We start from the raw sequence: 16179 nt of genomic DNA on the forward strand, positions 1-16179 counted from the left end.
GACTCGGCACTCCCTCCAGGATGCTGGTGCACAGGATCGGGCCCCCCCTCTCTGACGGGCACATTGGAGGAGCCCCGTCGAAGGGAGGGGGTCACTTTGTCAGGGCTACCATTGAAGGACAGCAACCGCCACAGGTGCACAGCCCGGCTCCATCCACGCCAGCCCCGCCGGCACCCAGTGAGGGCGCCATCTGAGCACCCTGGGCAAAATAACACCCCAGCCTGACGGCCTCGCATCCCATCATCTTGGGCCAGACGAGACTGCTCCGACGGGGCCTCGGAGAGACTGGAGGGCTCACGAGGAGGGTCAGGGACATTCATCTGCCGCGAAGGGGCCAGGCCAACAAGCCCTGGGTGCTCGCACCCCTTCGCTCGGTTAGCGCACAGGGTGAAGGTTCATATGACGCTGAACCAGAAATGAAAGAAACAGGCTGCGTTCATACCACGCACAGAAGGGCCCCCAGCCAGGCTCCTCATATCGAATGAATGGGGCAGCCCATCTTTCCCAAGTCCCCAATCCCCCTTTTGGCCAGGCCACGCTTAGCTCTCTAGGGGACAAGGATGGGGTCTTCCACAGTTGCTGCATCGATTGCCGTAGGTCTCCCTTTCAAAAAGAGTGCTCCTGGGGGCGTCTGGTGGGCAGCAGAAGAGACGAGGCGCTGGCCTGATGCTGGCTCAGGTGTTCATGCGCAGAGCTGTGCTGGCTGCTGGCCCTGGAGAGATTCGTTTCCTTTTAGCTCCCCGATTTAATTACTGCTCCAGGCCATTTTCCTCAGGTGTTTTTCCACCAGTGGCAGCGGTCCAGCAGCTTGCTGCTCTGGCCCTCCACCTGGGTCTGGGCCTTGGAGGCTGCAGAGGCTTTTCCTTTGGGCCCACCTGCTCACTGCTGGTGCGCTTCTTCCTCAGCAGCAAGTGAGGTTTCCCGGCTGCCTCCGCTTTCCTTGGCCCGGATTGGCACCAAAGCGGCAGCCTTCCTGTGGAGGAGGCACCAGGGCAGCCCCCGCTGGAGTCTGGAAGGGGGCTGGTTTGTTTGCGGCCCCCACCCCACCAGCAGCCCTCAGTTCAGTTGCCTGAGTCGCGATGGGCTGGCAAGGAAGAGAATCCCAGCCCAAACCTTCCCCCGCCAACTGCTCAGCATCACTCCACAGGATCGCAGAATCCCTAGACTCTTGGGGGGCCTTCTGGCCCACCCCCTGCCCAGAGCAGGAAGCCTCAGACCCTCCCAGGGAAAGGGCTGTCCAGCCACGGTTTGAGGATCGCCAGAGACAAAGCGCCTGAGATTCTAGGAGGCAGGGAGCTCTGGTGTGGTGCTGCTGCTAAGAACAGGATCCAAGTGGCAGAAAAGGAAAACACCACCACCACCACCCAGGCTCGATTCTGCGCCAGTTGGCCCTCACCTGCTTCTGGTGTGGAGCCAGCAGGACGGGAAAGGCGAAGGGGGCGAGGAGGACTGGCTGAGTGCTTGCTGGTGGCTGTGGAAGAGAAGGAATGGTGAGCCCCCCCCCATGACCTCTTCAACCCCCAGTTTGCTGGGCCCATAGGGGGCCTCGTTCCTTCTCAGGGTGGGCTGTTCTCTTTCCCAAGGTGTCAAAGCAGCAGCCCTGGACGTGGGCAGCCTCGGGAGCCCTGATGCCATCTCCCCTGCGGGCTCTGCTCTGTTGCACAACCGGAAGGAATTGCAGAGGGTCTGTCGGGGGCCGCTTCCTTTATTGAGTGGGAACGCCTTCTAGCTTGAGGAAGGGGTTGAGCTGCCTGGGCTTCCCCAGTGATGGCAGGACAACACCCCCAGCCCCCGTGCCTGTGGAGGGTCTGCCACACTTTTCCACACCAAGGTGGAAGCCATTCTTTGCAGAGGAGAGGTGGGGTGCTGAGCCATTTTGGGGTGCAGCTGCAGAGGAGGCCCCTCCCAAGGAGAGGAGGGGGCAGATGCGGCCCTCATGTCTCTGCTGCCAGTGGAAGTGTCCTCTGTTACAGGGTGGGCGGGCGGGCGGCTTTCCTGCCATGCTCGCTTGGCCCAGCCCATCTTTCTGACCCCACCAAGCCATTTTCTGAACACTGAGCCACTTTTCCAGAATTAAAACGCAGCCAGGTCAACAAAACCAGTTCTTTAATGCCTTCTAGCAGTTTACTCACAAGGCCATAACAGCTATACTGGCAGGGCACCATGGGGTTGGTCATCCTAATCCACGGCTGGTGGGAAGGCTGGTGTAAGCTGCCATCTTCGGCCTTGGTCCCGCCCGATACATGGTGAGTTCTTACCTCCAAGATGCCACAGCTACCCCGGGCCTCTAAGCCCGCCCCTCCTGGTGCAGAGCTTCCACTCAGACGCAGTCCACCCGAAGTGGCCCCTGCTTCAACGGGGACCTCCATTCTTGGAACAGGCCACATTCCGGCAGCACGAAGAGGAGCTCGCGTGGGCCCAAGCACAGGCAGGCGAGAAAATACTTGAGCAGTGTCTCCCGCGCTCCCCGCCTCTTTCCCCTGGCCAGTCTTGGGGGCGCATCCTCCCCCCCCCCCGCAACCTCACCTGATGCCCAATATAGCCCGCTGCGGCAGCGGCGTTCGGCTGCCCCGGGTGCCTTTCCAAGGGGGGGCAGCGGGTGGGAGCAGGAAGTCCCCACCCCGTGGCCTCTCTAGGACCGCGCCTCCTGCCCTCTTTGCCCCTCCACCCGGGCAAAGCAGATGCGAGGAAGCCGGGGCCAAGACGGGCCGCTGTCCAGTGCTGAAACCGCGGGCAGAGGCGGGGAGGCACCCTGCTGCGCCAGAGGCTGGGGGGAGCGGGGAGGGGCTCGCTCGCTCCCTCTCCCTCCGGGACGGCCCCCTCCCCCCACCGTGTCTGCAGCTCGACCCCCACCACTCGGAAGGAGGCCGGCTGGTGTCTGTGCCCCAGAGACCTCTGGAGGAGCCCTGGCAGCGGCCTTGCCGGCACATGCGAGGAAAACAGCTGGGAGCTCTTTTGTCGGGGTGCCATTCACGACACGCTCGGGATATCGAGCCCAGTGCTGAGGAGGAAGAACCGCGTTTATCGCAAAGCCTGCTTTAAATCCAGGGATCTGCTGGGCTGGCCAGCTTCGGGAGCTGGGCGGGCCCCTGTCCCTGTACCCGGGACTGTTAGGCAAAAGGGGCCCTTCCAGGGAACAGCAGAGCCAGGAGCCCCTCCGTAGGGGGAGAGAAGGGGGCGTGTCCCGGGGGGAGGAGGGGGCGCTGGGGCTTCTGGGCTGGTTACTCCGCTGCCCCTCCCTCCTTTGAAATGGGCCTCTTCTCTGGCTCGGGAGGGGGTGCCAGGGGGCTTCCTCTGGGGGCTGAGGGGGTTAGGCAAGGGCTGGGGCTGGCCCCGGTCGCCTCTAAAAGAGAGGGGGGAAAGAGGGTGCAGCCTCCATTTTATTTCCTCTACTGTATTTATTTTCGCCGCAGCCAGGAGGGAGAAAACCCCAGTAGATCCCACTCACCCTCCTCACCCTGGCAGAGATCCCCATCCCTGGAACACAAGCCAGGCTGAAGTGGATCAAAAGAGGTTTTATCCTTTAAGGCTACGCAACCGGGGCACAAAATACTCCCATCTCCCTGCTTTAAAACAGAATATTCAAAATCAAGACTTCCCAAAGGCATTTTGGCTTCGGACAAGCTTTGTGATTCCCAACTCCAAATTTGGACTTGTTCCCTGTGAAATTTTGGCAGCACCAGAAAGTAACCACAGTCCGTCTTTTGCCATCCAACCGATCAGCAGAGAAGTAAAACGCCAAAACTGCGTTTCAGACCATCTCTGGGGTAAAAAAGTGTGTTTTTTAACAGTCCAGGCCGTGGACACGGTGATTTATTTCCCTCTTCTGCTGGGGGAACTTTTCAGCCAGAGAGAGGGCTGTGACTTCTGAGAACGTATCGCAGGATTCGCGATGCCTGCGGCGCCCCGGGAGGACAAGACACCCCTGGGGTGAAATGCCGCAGAGCGCTCTGGCAGCACCAGCCTCCGTCTTCGGGCCCGGAAGCCCCGCCTGAGCAGCTCTCGAGGGCCGCTTCGAGGCCTCTTTCCCACCCCCGGGCCAAGTTCTGCGAGGGGGAACGACTGCGCGAGAACCGGCCCCCGTGCCCATCTGGGAGGAGCGCCCTGCAAAGACGGCAGACGCTCCACGAGGACTTCTACCCGTCCATGATTTTGGCCTGGCGCGGGCCCGCTTCACCCCACCGTTGTGGCCATCCGGGCTTTTTTACCCCTCTCGGGCTGGCGGGGGCCGTGAGGCAAACCCAGGGCACCTCACCCGACCCCCTCCGTGCCCCTTATTTCCGCCGGATGAGAGGGAGACCCTAACCCCGGCCCCACGATGCCCTGCTCGACGTGTGGCCGGACGCAGCTGCTTGTTTTCCAGGCGGATGAAGCGCGGCTGGGCTCACGCAGCCCCCGGAGCCGTGCTGCGAACGGCAGCTGCCCGGCCGGCTCCCGACGCCTCCCAAGACCCCACGGGGAGAGGGGAGCGGCCGGCAAGGCTCGGCAAGGGAGGGGCGGCTCCCGCCCGGCCCTGGGGAGCCTTCGCGGCGGGCCTTCGGCCGCAGGGTGGCTTCTTTCGGCCAGGCAGCGACGCCTCCGACTTCCCCGGGAGGAAGAGCGGCAGGGCGCGTCCGCCTCGTCCCTCCTCGCCGCCGCCGGGCTGGGAAACGAAACCGAAACCTCTGGCGCCGCCTTGCTGCGCTGCTGCTGCTGTTGCTGCGCTGCTGCTGCTGCTGTTGCTGCGCCGCCGCCCGCGCCGAGCAAGCGGAGGCAGGCCTAGCGCAGCGAGAAGGGGAAAGCGCTGCGGGGGGCGGGGGCGCTCTTCCTCCCTGGGCCTCGTCCCTCGCAAGGCAGCGGGGGGGGGCGGCGGGGCTCGGAGAAGCCGCCTTTAAGCGCCTTGCCCAGTTGCGCGAGCGCGTTGGGCCCCTGCCTTCGCCGCCCGCTCGTGGTCGGGAGGGCCCCGCTGCTCCTCGCCGCCTCTTGGCCGGATAGATTTGAAGCCCGCAGTAACTGCCCTGCGGAGAGAGCGGCAGTCCCGGGTGCGAGAGCAGCCCTGCCGCCTGAAGGCTGGAGTAGAGGAAGCTTTGCAGGCGAAGGTGAGGTCCACTTTCTCTCCCCCGCCCCAAGAAATGCCACCCTGCTTAGACTAGAGGGTGTGAAATCGACCATTGAATGGCACCCCAGCTGGTAAGGGGGGCACCCTCAAAGTGGGAGGATTCAAACCAGATTTTTCTCTTGCTGTCCCCCAATATGTTTGTGGGCTGGGGGGGTAGGTCTTGGCCCGGGAGGACTAGCAGGGAAGGGAGGGGCTCAGGACAACCACTGTGCTGGTGCCGAGTGAAGGCAGAGGGGTCCCCAGAAGCACCAGACTCCAAGGAGGCCTGCTTTTCTCTGTTCCCTGGCTACTGGGCAGCCCACCTAGCCACCCACCCCCGCCACTCCATAGGCGCGTGCAAGAGCCTCTCTGGGGAATTCCTGCAGAGGCTCTCCGTGCAGTGCAGAGGCAGAAGAGGCAAAGGGTTACTGCCTCCGGGTTTTAATTGGGGGAGGGGATTCAGAGCATGTCTCCTTCACCTGCAGGAGGGGAGAAGATGGGAAAAAAAGGGGACACTCCCCCCAAGAGCCCCCACCTGCCCTTGGGAGCTGACAAGCAACTTTTCTTTCCAGGCCCTGCAAGGAAAGGAAACCGAGCTGAAGAAGCTCCATGGCAACCCCGGAGGGTGGGGAGGAGGCGGCCCTGCGGGCCCTGGGGGAAGAGGCCACCTGCCCCCTCTGCCTGGACTACTTCAAGCATCCGATGGGCCTGGCCTGCGGGCACAACTTCTGCCGTGACTGCCTGGCCCAACTGGGCAGCGCTGCTTCCTGCCCCCAGTGCAGAGCAACAGTGGACCCTGGCAGCGCCCGGCCAAACCAGCCCCTGGCCAACGTGGTCTGCCTGGTGAAGAGGCTCCAGCTGTTGCAGGAGGGAACTGAGGAGGAGGAAGGCAGCCGCCAGCTGTGCCGGGAACACCAGCAGCCCCTGCAGTCCTTCTGTTCCACCGAGAAATGCCTCCTCTGCCCTGCCTGCCTGGGGGGGCACCAGAGCCACGCCCTCCTCTCTCTGCCCGAGGCTGCCCAGGTGTACAAGGTAGGGGGCAGGCACCGTGGGGGGTGAGAAGAACTAGCCTCCAGTGAGGCAGGCCTTCTAAAGGGGAGAGCTGGGCAGCCCCCCCCAACCTGCAGAAGGCACTCCATCAACCCTCCCACTCTCGGGGGGCAGGGCAGAGGGGGCCCAGAAGTCACTTTCTGGAAGGGTGGAAAGATCCCGGTGGCACCCAGGAGGCTCCCAAAGGCTGCTGGAAAGGCCAGGTTACGAATGGCGGAGGAGCAGTCCCTGTGTTTTCCGTCAGCGGGAGAGAAGACAGGAGGCCGCCTGCCTTCCGGCTGCTCTCCTGCCAGCAGCAGCCTTGCCAGGGTCCTCCCCCAGGCTGGGTCCTCCCCACACAAAGCCCCAGAGCCTAGCAGGGGGTTCTCCCCACTGGCGGCCAGTGTGGGGGCCGACAACTCCTCGCTGCTTCTCTCCTGCGCAGGGCTTCCTCGATGCCCTCCTGGGGCCGCTGAAGAAGGAGGGGGAGAAGCTGCTGGAGCAGCAGCAGGCAGAAGAGCAGAGCAGGCAGGAGTGCCAGGTGGGCCTGCGGGGGGGGGGGGGCGGGCAGCAGGCAGCCCCAGAGACGCCACCTCCGTGGCAGGCTGGCCCTTCCACTCCCCCGGAGATCGGTCTGCCCCCTGGTGGCGCGCAAGCTCCAAGCCACTTCCGCAGCCGGGAACCTCCTCCCTCTGAGTCCCACCTGTTCTGCCCCCCAGGAACAATTTGCCACCGAGAAGCAGAAGGTCGGCCTGGCCTTGGAGTCCCTCTTGGGGCTCCTCCAGGAGATGCAGCCGGTCTGGGTCGGGTGGCTGGAAGAGCAGGAGAAGAAGATGGAAGCGGAACGGGATGGCACCCTGGCCAAGCTCTCCGGGGAGGCCTCCCGCCTGCAGGAGCTGATTGACGGGACGGAGAGGAAATGCGGCCGGCCGGACTGGGAATTCCTGCAGGTGGGCTTGGCTGTTGCTGGCCTCAGGTCTCTCGGAGCAGAGCAGGCGGGGGACAGAGGGCTCCCCGCCATCTCAAGGACTGGGACCCATTTCTCTGTTCTTTTCCCCCTTCAGGACATCGGGAACACCCTTGGCAGGTAGGCAAGACCCCTTCCCCCTCGGCCTTTGTTCACGTGTTGGTTCATTTACTCTTCTTTTCAGAAACTCTTGTGTTGCCAGCCAATTTAGAACTCCACTGCGAGAGGACGCTAACTTTTTCTGCCGCCCTCACCCTTCGGATCCAGCCCCTGGTTAGGCCAGTTGGGGCTGAGGGAAGCCACTGAAACCCAGCTGTTCCAGGAAACCTGGTTTCTTTGTTTGGGATACATTAGTCCTCGGTGTAATGCGACGAGAGTCGCGTTAACGTTTGTGTTGCGTTTGCGTGTTTTCTCGCTTCTTGACTGAACTCTATACTGATTCAGTGTGCAGAGTCAGTTGCAATCAAAGCCTGCATAACCATTTGTGGCAGGGTTCACAACATCCTAAACCCAGGTTTACAGAGCCCAAGAGCTGTGTTCACACGGCGTGTTATACCCAAGATATGTTGGAAAGGGCCGGCTTGTTTCACAAAACCCAGTAGGCCGCCCAACCCTTCTCTCACCTGGCCGCTGTGTTGTGGGGACGCAGCCGGGTGGCTGTGTGAGCCTGACCTCCTTCTGTCGCAGGTGTGAGAGCTACGTTGTAGGGCACATAGAGAGGGTCTCTCCCAAGCTGCAAGACAGACTCAAGGCCATCTTGGAGAAAAATGGTGCTCTGAGGCAGATGGTGGAAAATTACAAAGGTGCGGGGCCCTTTGAGGAGGGGGTGGGTGGGTCCAGGGCTATCTTGGATCTTGGGAGGAGCCTCAAGAGTCCTGGAGTCGGGGAGGGGTCTGGACCCAACTTCTTTCCACCTTTCTCCTGGGGAAACTCCGGGGAGCCAGCCTGGAGTCCCATCCTGCTCAGGCAGGCCTCTGTTCCCTGGCTGGGTGATGGGGGGCTGCATCCTGCCCCCCACCTGTCACCCCCAGGACCACGGCGCTCGGAGTCACTGCCCGTCCTGGCAGGGACTGGGGCGCTGCTCCAAACGGGCCCTCTGGACAGGAGAAGAAACATCGCCCACAGGTGGCGGCTTCTCACCTCAGTCACGTCTTTCCTTTCCTCCTCCAAATTGCAGCGTCTCTGAGGACGACGCTGACCCCGGAGAACTTGGAGCATCTTCTGGCCACGGGTAACCACCTGGGGTGGGGAAGGGAGGGAGGGAGGGAGGCGGGGAGAGCTTGCAAACCGCCTGCAAGCCCGAGCACCAGGGGAGAACCCCTCTTGCCCACCTACCAGAGTGGATGGGTGCCAGCTGGGAATGACGGGGGCCGCAGTGTGCCACTTTGGACCGCATCAAAGCACTGTGCCTCAGGAGCTGCCTGGGCCAGCAAGAGGATGCCATCTATCAGCCACCTCCCCCACCCTCTGTGTCAGTTGCCCACATTCACGCAACTCAGCAGATCCTCACAAACTTTCCCCACCTTCGGGGGTGCCATGAAAGGGCCTGGGGTTGTCACTCCCTACAAGGTGGTGTTTTTCTACAAGGATCACGGAGAAAAATTTAGGAAGTCCATATGGAGTTGGTGCCACAGCAGGCAGAGGTGGGGGGTCCCCCTCGCCCCTTTTCTGTTCATTTCACCACCATGCTTGTGGGGTGAAAATGTGTGAGAGAGAGTGGGTTTATTGGAAAATCCCAGCTGCCCCACATGTGACCCAGACAGCCCCCTTCGCATTCAGGACTGATGAGGGCTTCTTTGAGACCACATTGTAGTCTCTTCGCAGCCCCCCAGCAGGGCTGACTTCCACTGGCTCCAGGGGTGGTTTTACATGGAGAAAAGCGCTACTTTAACTGGAGAAGATACTAAAAACGTGGTGACAGACAGAGATGAAGATTGCATGGGCTTTCAGTGGGGCAGGGTCCCCCTCTGCTCTGCTCCCTCCTCAAGCCAGAGATGGGCTGCCTGCCCGCCATCCATGCTCCCAGGGTCTTCCTGCCCACCCCAACGAGCTTCAAAGTTGGGGAGTTGCAGGCTGCCCCTGAAGGAGACCGTGACGCAGAGGGTCCGCTCCAGGCTTGGGGCCGCGTGTGGCTGCACTGGACAGCCTGGGACAGATAAGGGGGGACCCCTCCTCTCCCCCTGCACTCTCTCGGGGGTCTGTGTGCATCACTCAGCCAGCCAGCCAGCTGCTTGGGCGGGGGGCATTGCAGGGAAAGAGCTGCTGGGGGGGCTGCAGCCTCCAGGGTCCCCGCCAGCACAAAGAGGCCAGGGGTCCCGGCTCAAGGTCCGGATTGGGGGGGACCTCTGCCTTGTGACCAGGGCGAAGCATGGCTCCCTGGCTCCAGAGGGCAACCAGTGTCTCTCTGCAGGAGTAGAGAGCCCCGGCTGTGACGGCAGGGCCACCTTCATTTGCCTGGGTCACAGTGCCAGGTTTGGGGCCAAGCGCTCCGGCTTACCCGAACCAATGATCTAGACCTCTCCTGATTAGGAGATTAGACTTCTCGTGATCTCAGCACAGACACCCTTCGGTTCCCTGACACTCGGGATGGGCGCGAAGCTGTCTCCTTTGCCCTCCAGAACCTTTCAGTGGCTTCTGGAGGATGCTTTGTGGTAGCCGGCCGCCCCTTCCCGGTGGGCACAGTGTTGGTGCATTGCTGGGGCAGCCCCAACGAGTCCTGGAAGAGCAGGAGGGCCTCCCCCGGGGCTTCCCGGGGAACTTGTGCCCAGCTCCATATCTGGAGTGGGTTTCTTCCCTCGCGGGCTCATTGGCTCCCCGGGACCAGGCCCGCCCCATTTCCCCCAAAAGCGTCTCCAGGCTTGTCCTCTGAATGAGCGGGAGGAGCACGAGGATGCGGGAGACTGAACCGGCAGGTGACACCTCCTGGGGTTGGCTTTCTGTATGGGCTGAAAATCCAAGGGGGGGCCGAGAGTCTTGGGGACCCTAAAGGCAGCAGCTGGTGGGGGCACAGGAGCCCCTCCGCAGCAACAGGGAGCGTGCCCTTCCCTGCCACCCTTTCACCATTCCAGGAAGGAGACAGGCAGTGGCGGGCCGGGCAGGTCTTCCCCTGCATGGAGGCGGCACAGCAGCGGGCTCACTTTTGAGCTGTGCTCCGTGGGAAGTCGGGCGGGGGGGGCTTCTTCAGAAATGCCAGCCTGATTTTAAACTTGTTTCCTCCCCAGTAGAGCCTCCGCAAAAGCCAGCATTGACCAAAGGTAACGCTCTGTGGAAAAGCTCTTGGTGGCGGGATGGGGCCTTTCCACGGGGGGGGTCCGGCAGCAGCGCTCTGCAGTTGGGCTGGCGGCCGAGGTTAAGCGTTGCTTGCCCAGGAAGTGCCGCGCCTGAACCAGCCCTGAGACGGCGGGAAAGGAAGCGGGCTTGCCTTGCGCTGCCTGCAGACGTGAGGTCTTCTGTCAGCAAAGACGGCCGCCCATGTGGTGGGCGGGGCTTGCGGACAGGTGTCCAGGGTGAGGGTTTGGCCGGCTCCCGAGTTGCCTGACTGACGGGTCCCTAATGCAGACCTGCCCCGCCACTCGGGTTGTTCTCCTGGAGGAACACTAAACCCGTGACCAAAATAGCGGGAACACGAGAGAAGCAGAAGCACTATCTCCAGGTGCCCTGGGCAATAAAAACGTAAGGAGGGCCTCGCTGGGTCGGACCCCGGCCCATCTCATCCAGCTGTCTGTTCTCCCAGTGAGCTGCTAACCGCCCTAGGAAGCCGGGGTCCCCCAGGCAATGCCCTTCAGAGGCAGCCCCGCTGTCATCGAGGCTAAGAGCTGCCGATCCCCAGGGCGTTTGGGAGTTGGTCCAACCCTTCTTCGAAGCCAGCCATGCACGTCTCCTGATAGCAGATTCCAGAATTGAATTACGTGTTGTGTCAAACAGTATTTCCTTTGGTCTGTCCTGATTCTTCCAGGACTCAATTTCACTGGGAAACTTCCAGTTCTAGTATTTTGGGGAGGGGAAAAATAGGTCTCCTTGCCCGTGTTATCCACACCATGCATACACCTCAATCACGTCCCCTCTCATTCGCCTCCTCTCTAAACAAAAAGCCCCAAATATTACAACTTTTCCCCAATGCCTTTCCTGCTTCTCCGAGATATCAGCGGGGCTATGGGGACGCAGGCGGAGTCCTGAGAGACTGACAAGTTTGGGAAACGTCTTTGGGGCGGGCTAGTGGAGGGGCTCCTTCTGCCTCGGGGCACTCGGGTGGAGGGACCCTGGCGCTTCCTCACCCTTACCCCTCCTTCGCTCACGGCCCGGTTTCCTCCCTGAGGCGTCCTGCTGCCCCCGGGGCTTCCCAAGGGCGGGCTGCCACCCACTCGCTGAGCAGGCACAGCAGCCCCCGGCCCCTTCTCCAAGCCGGTGAAGCGTGCCGTGGGAACCCACCCAGGCCTTCTCCTTTGGCCTCCGCCTCCCCTCTTCTGGCCCCCCTCGGAGCTCCTGTTCACCTTCCTCCTCCTCCTCCTCCCCTCTCCCGCAGCCTACGTCTGTCTGGACAACAGGACGGCCCACCCCCGGTTCCAGAGCCTGCATTCGAGGGTGATTTGGGCCGACAGCTACCAGGACGTCCCGGATGGGCCAGAGAGGTTCAACCGGGAGTTCTGCGTTTTGGGCTGCGAAGGATTCGCCTCAGGGCAGCACTGGTGGGAAGTGTCCGTGCAGGGCCAGGAGAATGCTCGGGTGTGGGGCAAAGTGTCCTGGGCCGTCGGGGTGGCCAGGGAGTCTGTCCACAGGAAGGCAAGTTTCTGGCTGAGCCCCCGCGAGGGAATCTGGGCCGTGGGGGATAGGACCCAGGCAGAGGAGTTCGCTCTTTCGGCCCCGGCTTGGCAGAGGCTGCAGCTGAAGAAGAAGCTGGCGAAGGTCCGGGTGCAGCTGGATTATGAGGCAGGAAAGGTGGAATTCTTCGATGCGGATATTGACCATTCCATCTACACCTTCAGTCCTTGCTCCTTCCTTGGGGAGAAAATCCGGCCCTTTTTCTATCTGGGGAACGCGAAAATTGCCCTTCAACTAGAGGCGCTTCCCTCACGTTCCCCAAACTTTTGGTAAGGGGTGGAGTGCGGCCCTCCTCCACTGGGGTCCAGATGAAGGCATCTCCCCGATTCCTGCCCCTCTGCTCTTTTCCCTGGGGGGAAACTCTTGTTAAAAGAGCCAACACGACTATAGTCCAGTTCTTGAGGGCAGGGTAAGAGCAGCTTGAAGCAGAAGAGGAGGGGCTGTAGGGGAGACCTCCTGGTCAGCCCCGACTCCTGGTGCCTCCAAGGCTGTGCCTGGGTATTCTTGGCAAGATGGTTTCCAATTGCACTCTTGGGTGTTTTTTTCAACCCTCCCGTCTAGTTTACTGTAGTCTCCTTGTGGTCTCTCCTCCACGTGTTAACCAAGTCCAACCCTGTGTAGTTTCCTCAAGATCAGTCAAGGCTGGTTTGGAACGGCCAGGAGCTTCTTGGCTGCCCATGGCTGGAAGACTTTGATTGGCAGCTGGCGCTGGGCAGAAAAAGGGCCCTTGGTGGGAGGGTTGTGGTCCAACAGGTGGAAATAGCACGGAAGAGGAACTCGCATGTCCCGCTGTCCAGGGGGGCGGGGGGGTGCAGCAGCCCCTCCTGGCGCCCGTTCAAGAGCCGGCCCTTCCCTCAGGCGTGCGGCCCAAGGGACCCCTGGTCGGCCCTCTCCACCCTGGCCGGTTCCCTTGGTGCCGCCTAGTGCCAGCTGTGGGAGCCTTGTTACGCATCAGTAGCTTGCCGCTTAGGGGAGGGGCAGATGGATAAGGGGCTTTTTCATCGATAAAAGTTACCGCTGGACGTCTGCATGTTAGTATTCTAAGTTTCCTATTAAAAAAGGCAACGTTTCTGTTTTATTTGTGCCATTTGTCTACCGCTTCAGTCCTCACAGGCTGTAGGCTATTTACGGGTATTAAATAATGTTTTAAGATTACATTTTAAAGTTTCAGTAACAAAGTTATAAGTTAAAATCAAGTAATAAAAAAATGTAGATGCAAACCCCCAACGGCCCTCTGGAAAAGGTGTATTTTTGGCAGTCCTGGGAGACCCTGAGGTGGGGCCATCCTTCCCTTGGGGAAGTTGTCCTATGGGTGGGGGGAACCCCACAGAGAACCTAACTGCCGGGGCCCCTGAGGGAAGGCCGGGGCCCTTGGTGGGGGTGGACGGACAGAGGCTGTTTGGGAAAGGTGATCTTTTGGATGCCCAGGTGCTGAGCCACATGCGGCTTTAAAGATCGTGACCAGAGCTGCAAATTGCGCTCAGAAACACCGGCAGTGGTACAGCGTGGCGGCACCGAGTCTGGCCAGTGAGCACGAGCGGGGCGGGTTGGGTGCTGCGTTCTGGGCCAGCCAAAATTCTGGAGTGGTCTTCAAGGGCAGCAACCTGTAGAGTGAATTACAGTAGTCTAATCAGGAGATGACAAGGATGGGGGTGGCTGTCCTCAGCATCCTGCTCCAGGTGAGGTCACCACTGGAATGACATAACGGGCCACGAGTCCCCAAAGGCCTCCGGGCCGTGAATCTCTTCTCTCTGGGTGAGTGCAACCTTCTCATACGGCAGAGACCACACAATCCTGGAATAAAACATCTGAATTAAGGTCCACTCCATCCTGCTAGGGTTGAGTCTGAACCTGTTTCTCCCAATCCAGGCGCCTGGGGAGGACTTCCACCACATCTCCCGTGGGCCCAGGTGGAGATTCTCACTGCAGTGTTTCTCAGCCACTCTAAGATGTGTGGACTACAAGTTCACACATCTTAAAGCTGCTGAGGTTGAGAAGCACTGATCCGCCATATTACTGACTCTTCAACTGCTGTGTGGTGCGAACTTGAGGTCTGACACCCAGTGGACAACTGGACAAGTGCAACGTACTCCCCGCACACCCACATTCCCCAAGAGCCCCCGCTGGACGAGGAAGAGGCCAGTCTGAGGGGGGGCCAGGTGGAGGCCGTTTGAGTGCCCAGGGCCCGTCCCAGAGGCAGAGAGCGAGGATGCAGCCGCAGCCGGGCTCCCTCAGATGACCCTGCTTGCTAGAGCGTGTCAGCTCTCTAGGGGTGGGAGAAACCATGGGGGACAGGCGGTTCCTCAAATAACTGGGTCCTGTGTCATAAGGGGCTTTGTAGGCGGCACCCTGCCCCTTGAACTGCACCCAGAAGCCAACTGGCAACCTGCGCAGCTTGCGAGGCAGAGGGGTTGCATAGCCATAGTGTTGTGGGCCAGCAACTGCTCGTGCCGTGGCCCCCACTCCAGCTTCCGAGGGGTCTTAAGGAAAACTTCTTAATCCCCCAAGACATGGAAAGACTGGGCCAGAGTTTCAGTTGGGAAACTCTGAGCATCTTAGGCCGAGCCACATCCAAAAATACTACAGAGTTCCTGGAGGCTTGGCATTCAGACACATCAGCCATCAACAGACACATAGAAATAAACCACCTTTACACCCCATTCTGAAGAGAAAAGCTAGGAAGAAAACAGACCAGAACACATCCCCTCCAGCAGCCAGTATTCAGATAAGCAAGGATCACACCAGACAATCTGGCAGAAAACAATGATCAAGGAACCACAAGGAGGAGAACACACACACATCCACAAACTAGCAGGGCAAGCTACTGTATAAAAAGAGGGAGCAAACCCCACCCTCCCTCGCACTGATGATGTTGCCTAGTTGGGTAAGGAAACGTCTGCAAGCAAACCGCCAAGCTCAGAGAGCACCAAGGACTCCATGGTCCAGATTTAGTCCTGGGTGGGATGGCACAATTTGGCGTCTTCAGTTCCTGCTCAAAGCTGTAGCCAGGAAGATCTTTGCACTGATCCATCTTGCGCACCGGTTGGGCCTGTTCGTGAACCAGGAGGCTCTCCACTCAGGCCTTGCCCACCTTGCACGTAGACTTCTGCAGTGCACGCTTCACGGGGTGGCCCTTGAAGAACCCTAGGCGGCGGCAGCTGGTCCAGAATGCGATCTGACCGTGGGGAAGGGCTGGTGGCAACGTCCTCCACCTCCTGGGTGTGTTGCACCTCCCCAGGAAAAACTGGGGCAAGCGTGTGACTGTTTGTATGCACCGGGCCTGGAATAGTTCAGGTCAGAACTGTGGTAGCTCTGTTGGCCATGAATGCTTTTTTCTTAATATGTATAATTGTATTAAGAACTTTGCTTATAATAGTAAAATCTAATACAAACTAAACTTAAGAAAACAAAACAATAGAAAAAAGGGGTAAAATGTGCAAGGAAAAAGAAAAAGAGAGAGAGGAAAGAGAAAAGAAAGAATATAATAAAAATAAATATATAAAAAGGTGACTTCTAGCTGAACATGCTCTCAAGCACACTGGACACAAAATCCTATTTGAAAACACAGAGATACTGGACAACACCAACAGCCACTATACCAGGCTATACCGGGAAGCCATTGAGATTCACAAACACCAGCACAGCTTCAATAAAAAAGAGGAGAATCTAAAAATCAACAAAACCTGGCTACCAATCCTGAAAAATGCACCCTGCAAAAGGTCAACGAACTCAGCTCAACCACCAGGACATGTGAACAGTTCACACAATGAACATCCTAATCACCCCCAGCAGCCACTCATTAACAACTCAATAGAAGAAAAAACCCTGCCTGACCCCCAGGAAGATACACACAGATTCTGACACCAAAACAAGCAGCCACTCATTAACCCAAACCCCCCACCCCCCCAACCCCCCTAATCCCCCCCCCTTCAGATCTCTATAAATACCCACAAAAGAGTCTCATCACCCTGGGCACAGAGAGAACTGCTCCTGTCTGTGCTTCTGCCCTCTGAAGATGCCGGCCACACAGCCCGGAAGACCCACACCAGCCTAAGTGACTTCTAACCTTCATCACAACAATTATAAACAAATTTAGTGACTCTTCACCTCCTATAAGGTTACCAACATTTATCTCTTCATCCATCCCATATCCCATTTCTTATCTATAAGCAAATTCATAAAACATCATCTTTTCAGTCCTGGTATCAGCAGAAAGTCCATAAAAGGTTGCCAGACGTAACAACGTATCTTGTTTTAACCTTGATCAAATAAACCAACCTTATATTCC

The 16179-nt window shown here is 59.4% G+C and overlaps 1 protein-coding gene across 3 annotated transcripts; it reads left to right on the top strand.

The window, feature by feature from the left end:
• The first annotated feature begins 4379 nt into the window (after positions 1 to 4379).
• Positions 4380 to 13112, top strand: LOC103053495 (tripartite motif-containing protein 10-like). Of its 3 annotated transcripts, none has more exons than XM_025175945.2 (9): positions 4388 to 5078; positions 5650 to 6109; positions 6552 to 6647; positions 6826 to 7056; positions 7171 to 7193; positions 7761 to 7876; positions 8251 to 8304; positions 10298 to 10327; positions 11596 to 13112. In XM_025175945.2, exons 2-9 carry the CDS (start codon positions 5687 to 5689, stop codon positions 12162 to 12164), a joined length of 1542 nt encoding a protein of 513 aa, XP_025031713.2. In that variant the 5' UTR covers positions 4388 to 5078; positions 5650 to 5686; the 3' UTR covers positions 12165 to 13112. The 3 variants fall into 3 exon arrangements, with proteins under 3 accessions (XP_088007548.1, XP_025031713.2, XP_015746242.2); XM_015890756.3 differs by having other exon boundaries at positions 4475 to 5078; positions 10295 to 10327; XM_088151422.1 differs by lacking the exon at positions 6552 to 6647 and having other exon boundaries at positions 4380 to 5078; positions 10295 to 10327.
• The last annotated feature ends 3067 nt before the right edge of the window (positions 13113 to 16179 follow it).

The sequence above is a fragment of the Python bivittatus genome, unplaced genomic scaffold (assembly GCF_059951505.1).
Source record: "Python bivittatus isolate LINGU-HERP-01145 unplaced genomic scaffold, Pbiv_v1 ctg000650_np1212, whole genome shotgun sequence".
Taxonomy (NCBI): Eukaryota; Metazoa; Chordata; class Lepidosauria; order Squamata; family Pythonidae; genus Python; species Python bivittatus.

Excerpts from the sequence above, each read along its gene's own strand:
- LOC103053495 (XM_015890756.3), top strand. The coding sequence starts at position 5,687 with ATGGCAACCCCGGAGGGTGGGGAGGAGGCGGCCCTGCGGGCCCTGGGG. Across the intron at positions 6,648-6,825 it reads AGAGCAGGCAGGAGTGCCAG|GAACAATTTGCCACCGAGAA; the intron begins GTGGGCCTGCGG and ends TCTGCCCCCCAG. Across the intron at positions 7,877-8,250 it reads GATGGTGGAAAATTACAAAG|CGTCTCTGAGGACGACGCTG; the intron begins GTGCGGGGCCCT and ends TCCAAATTGCAG.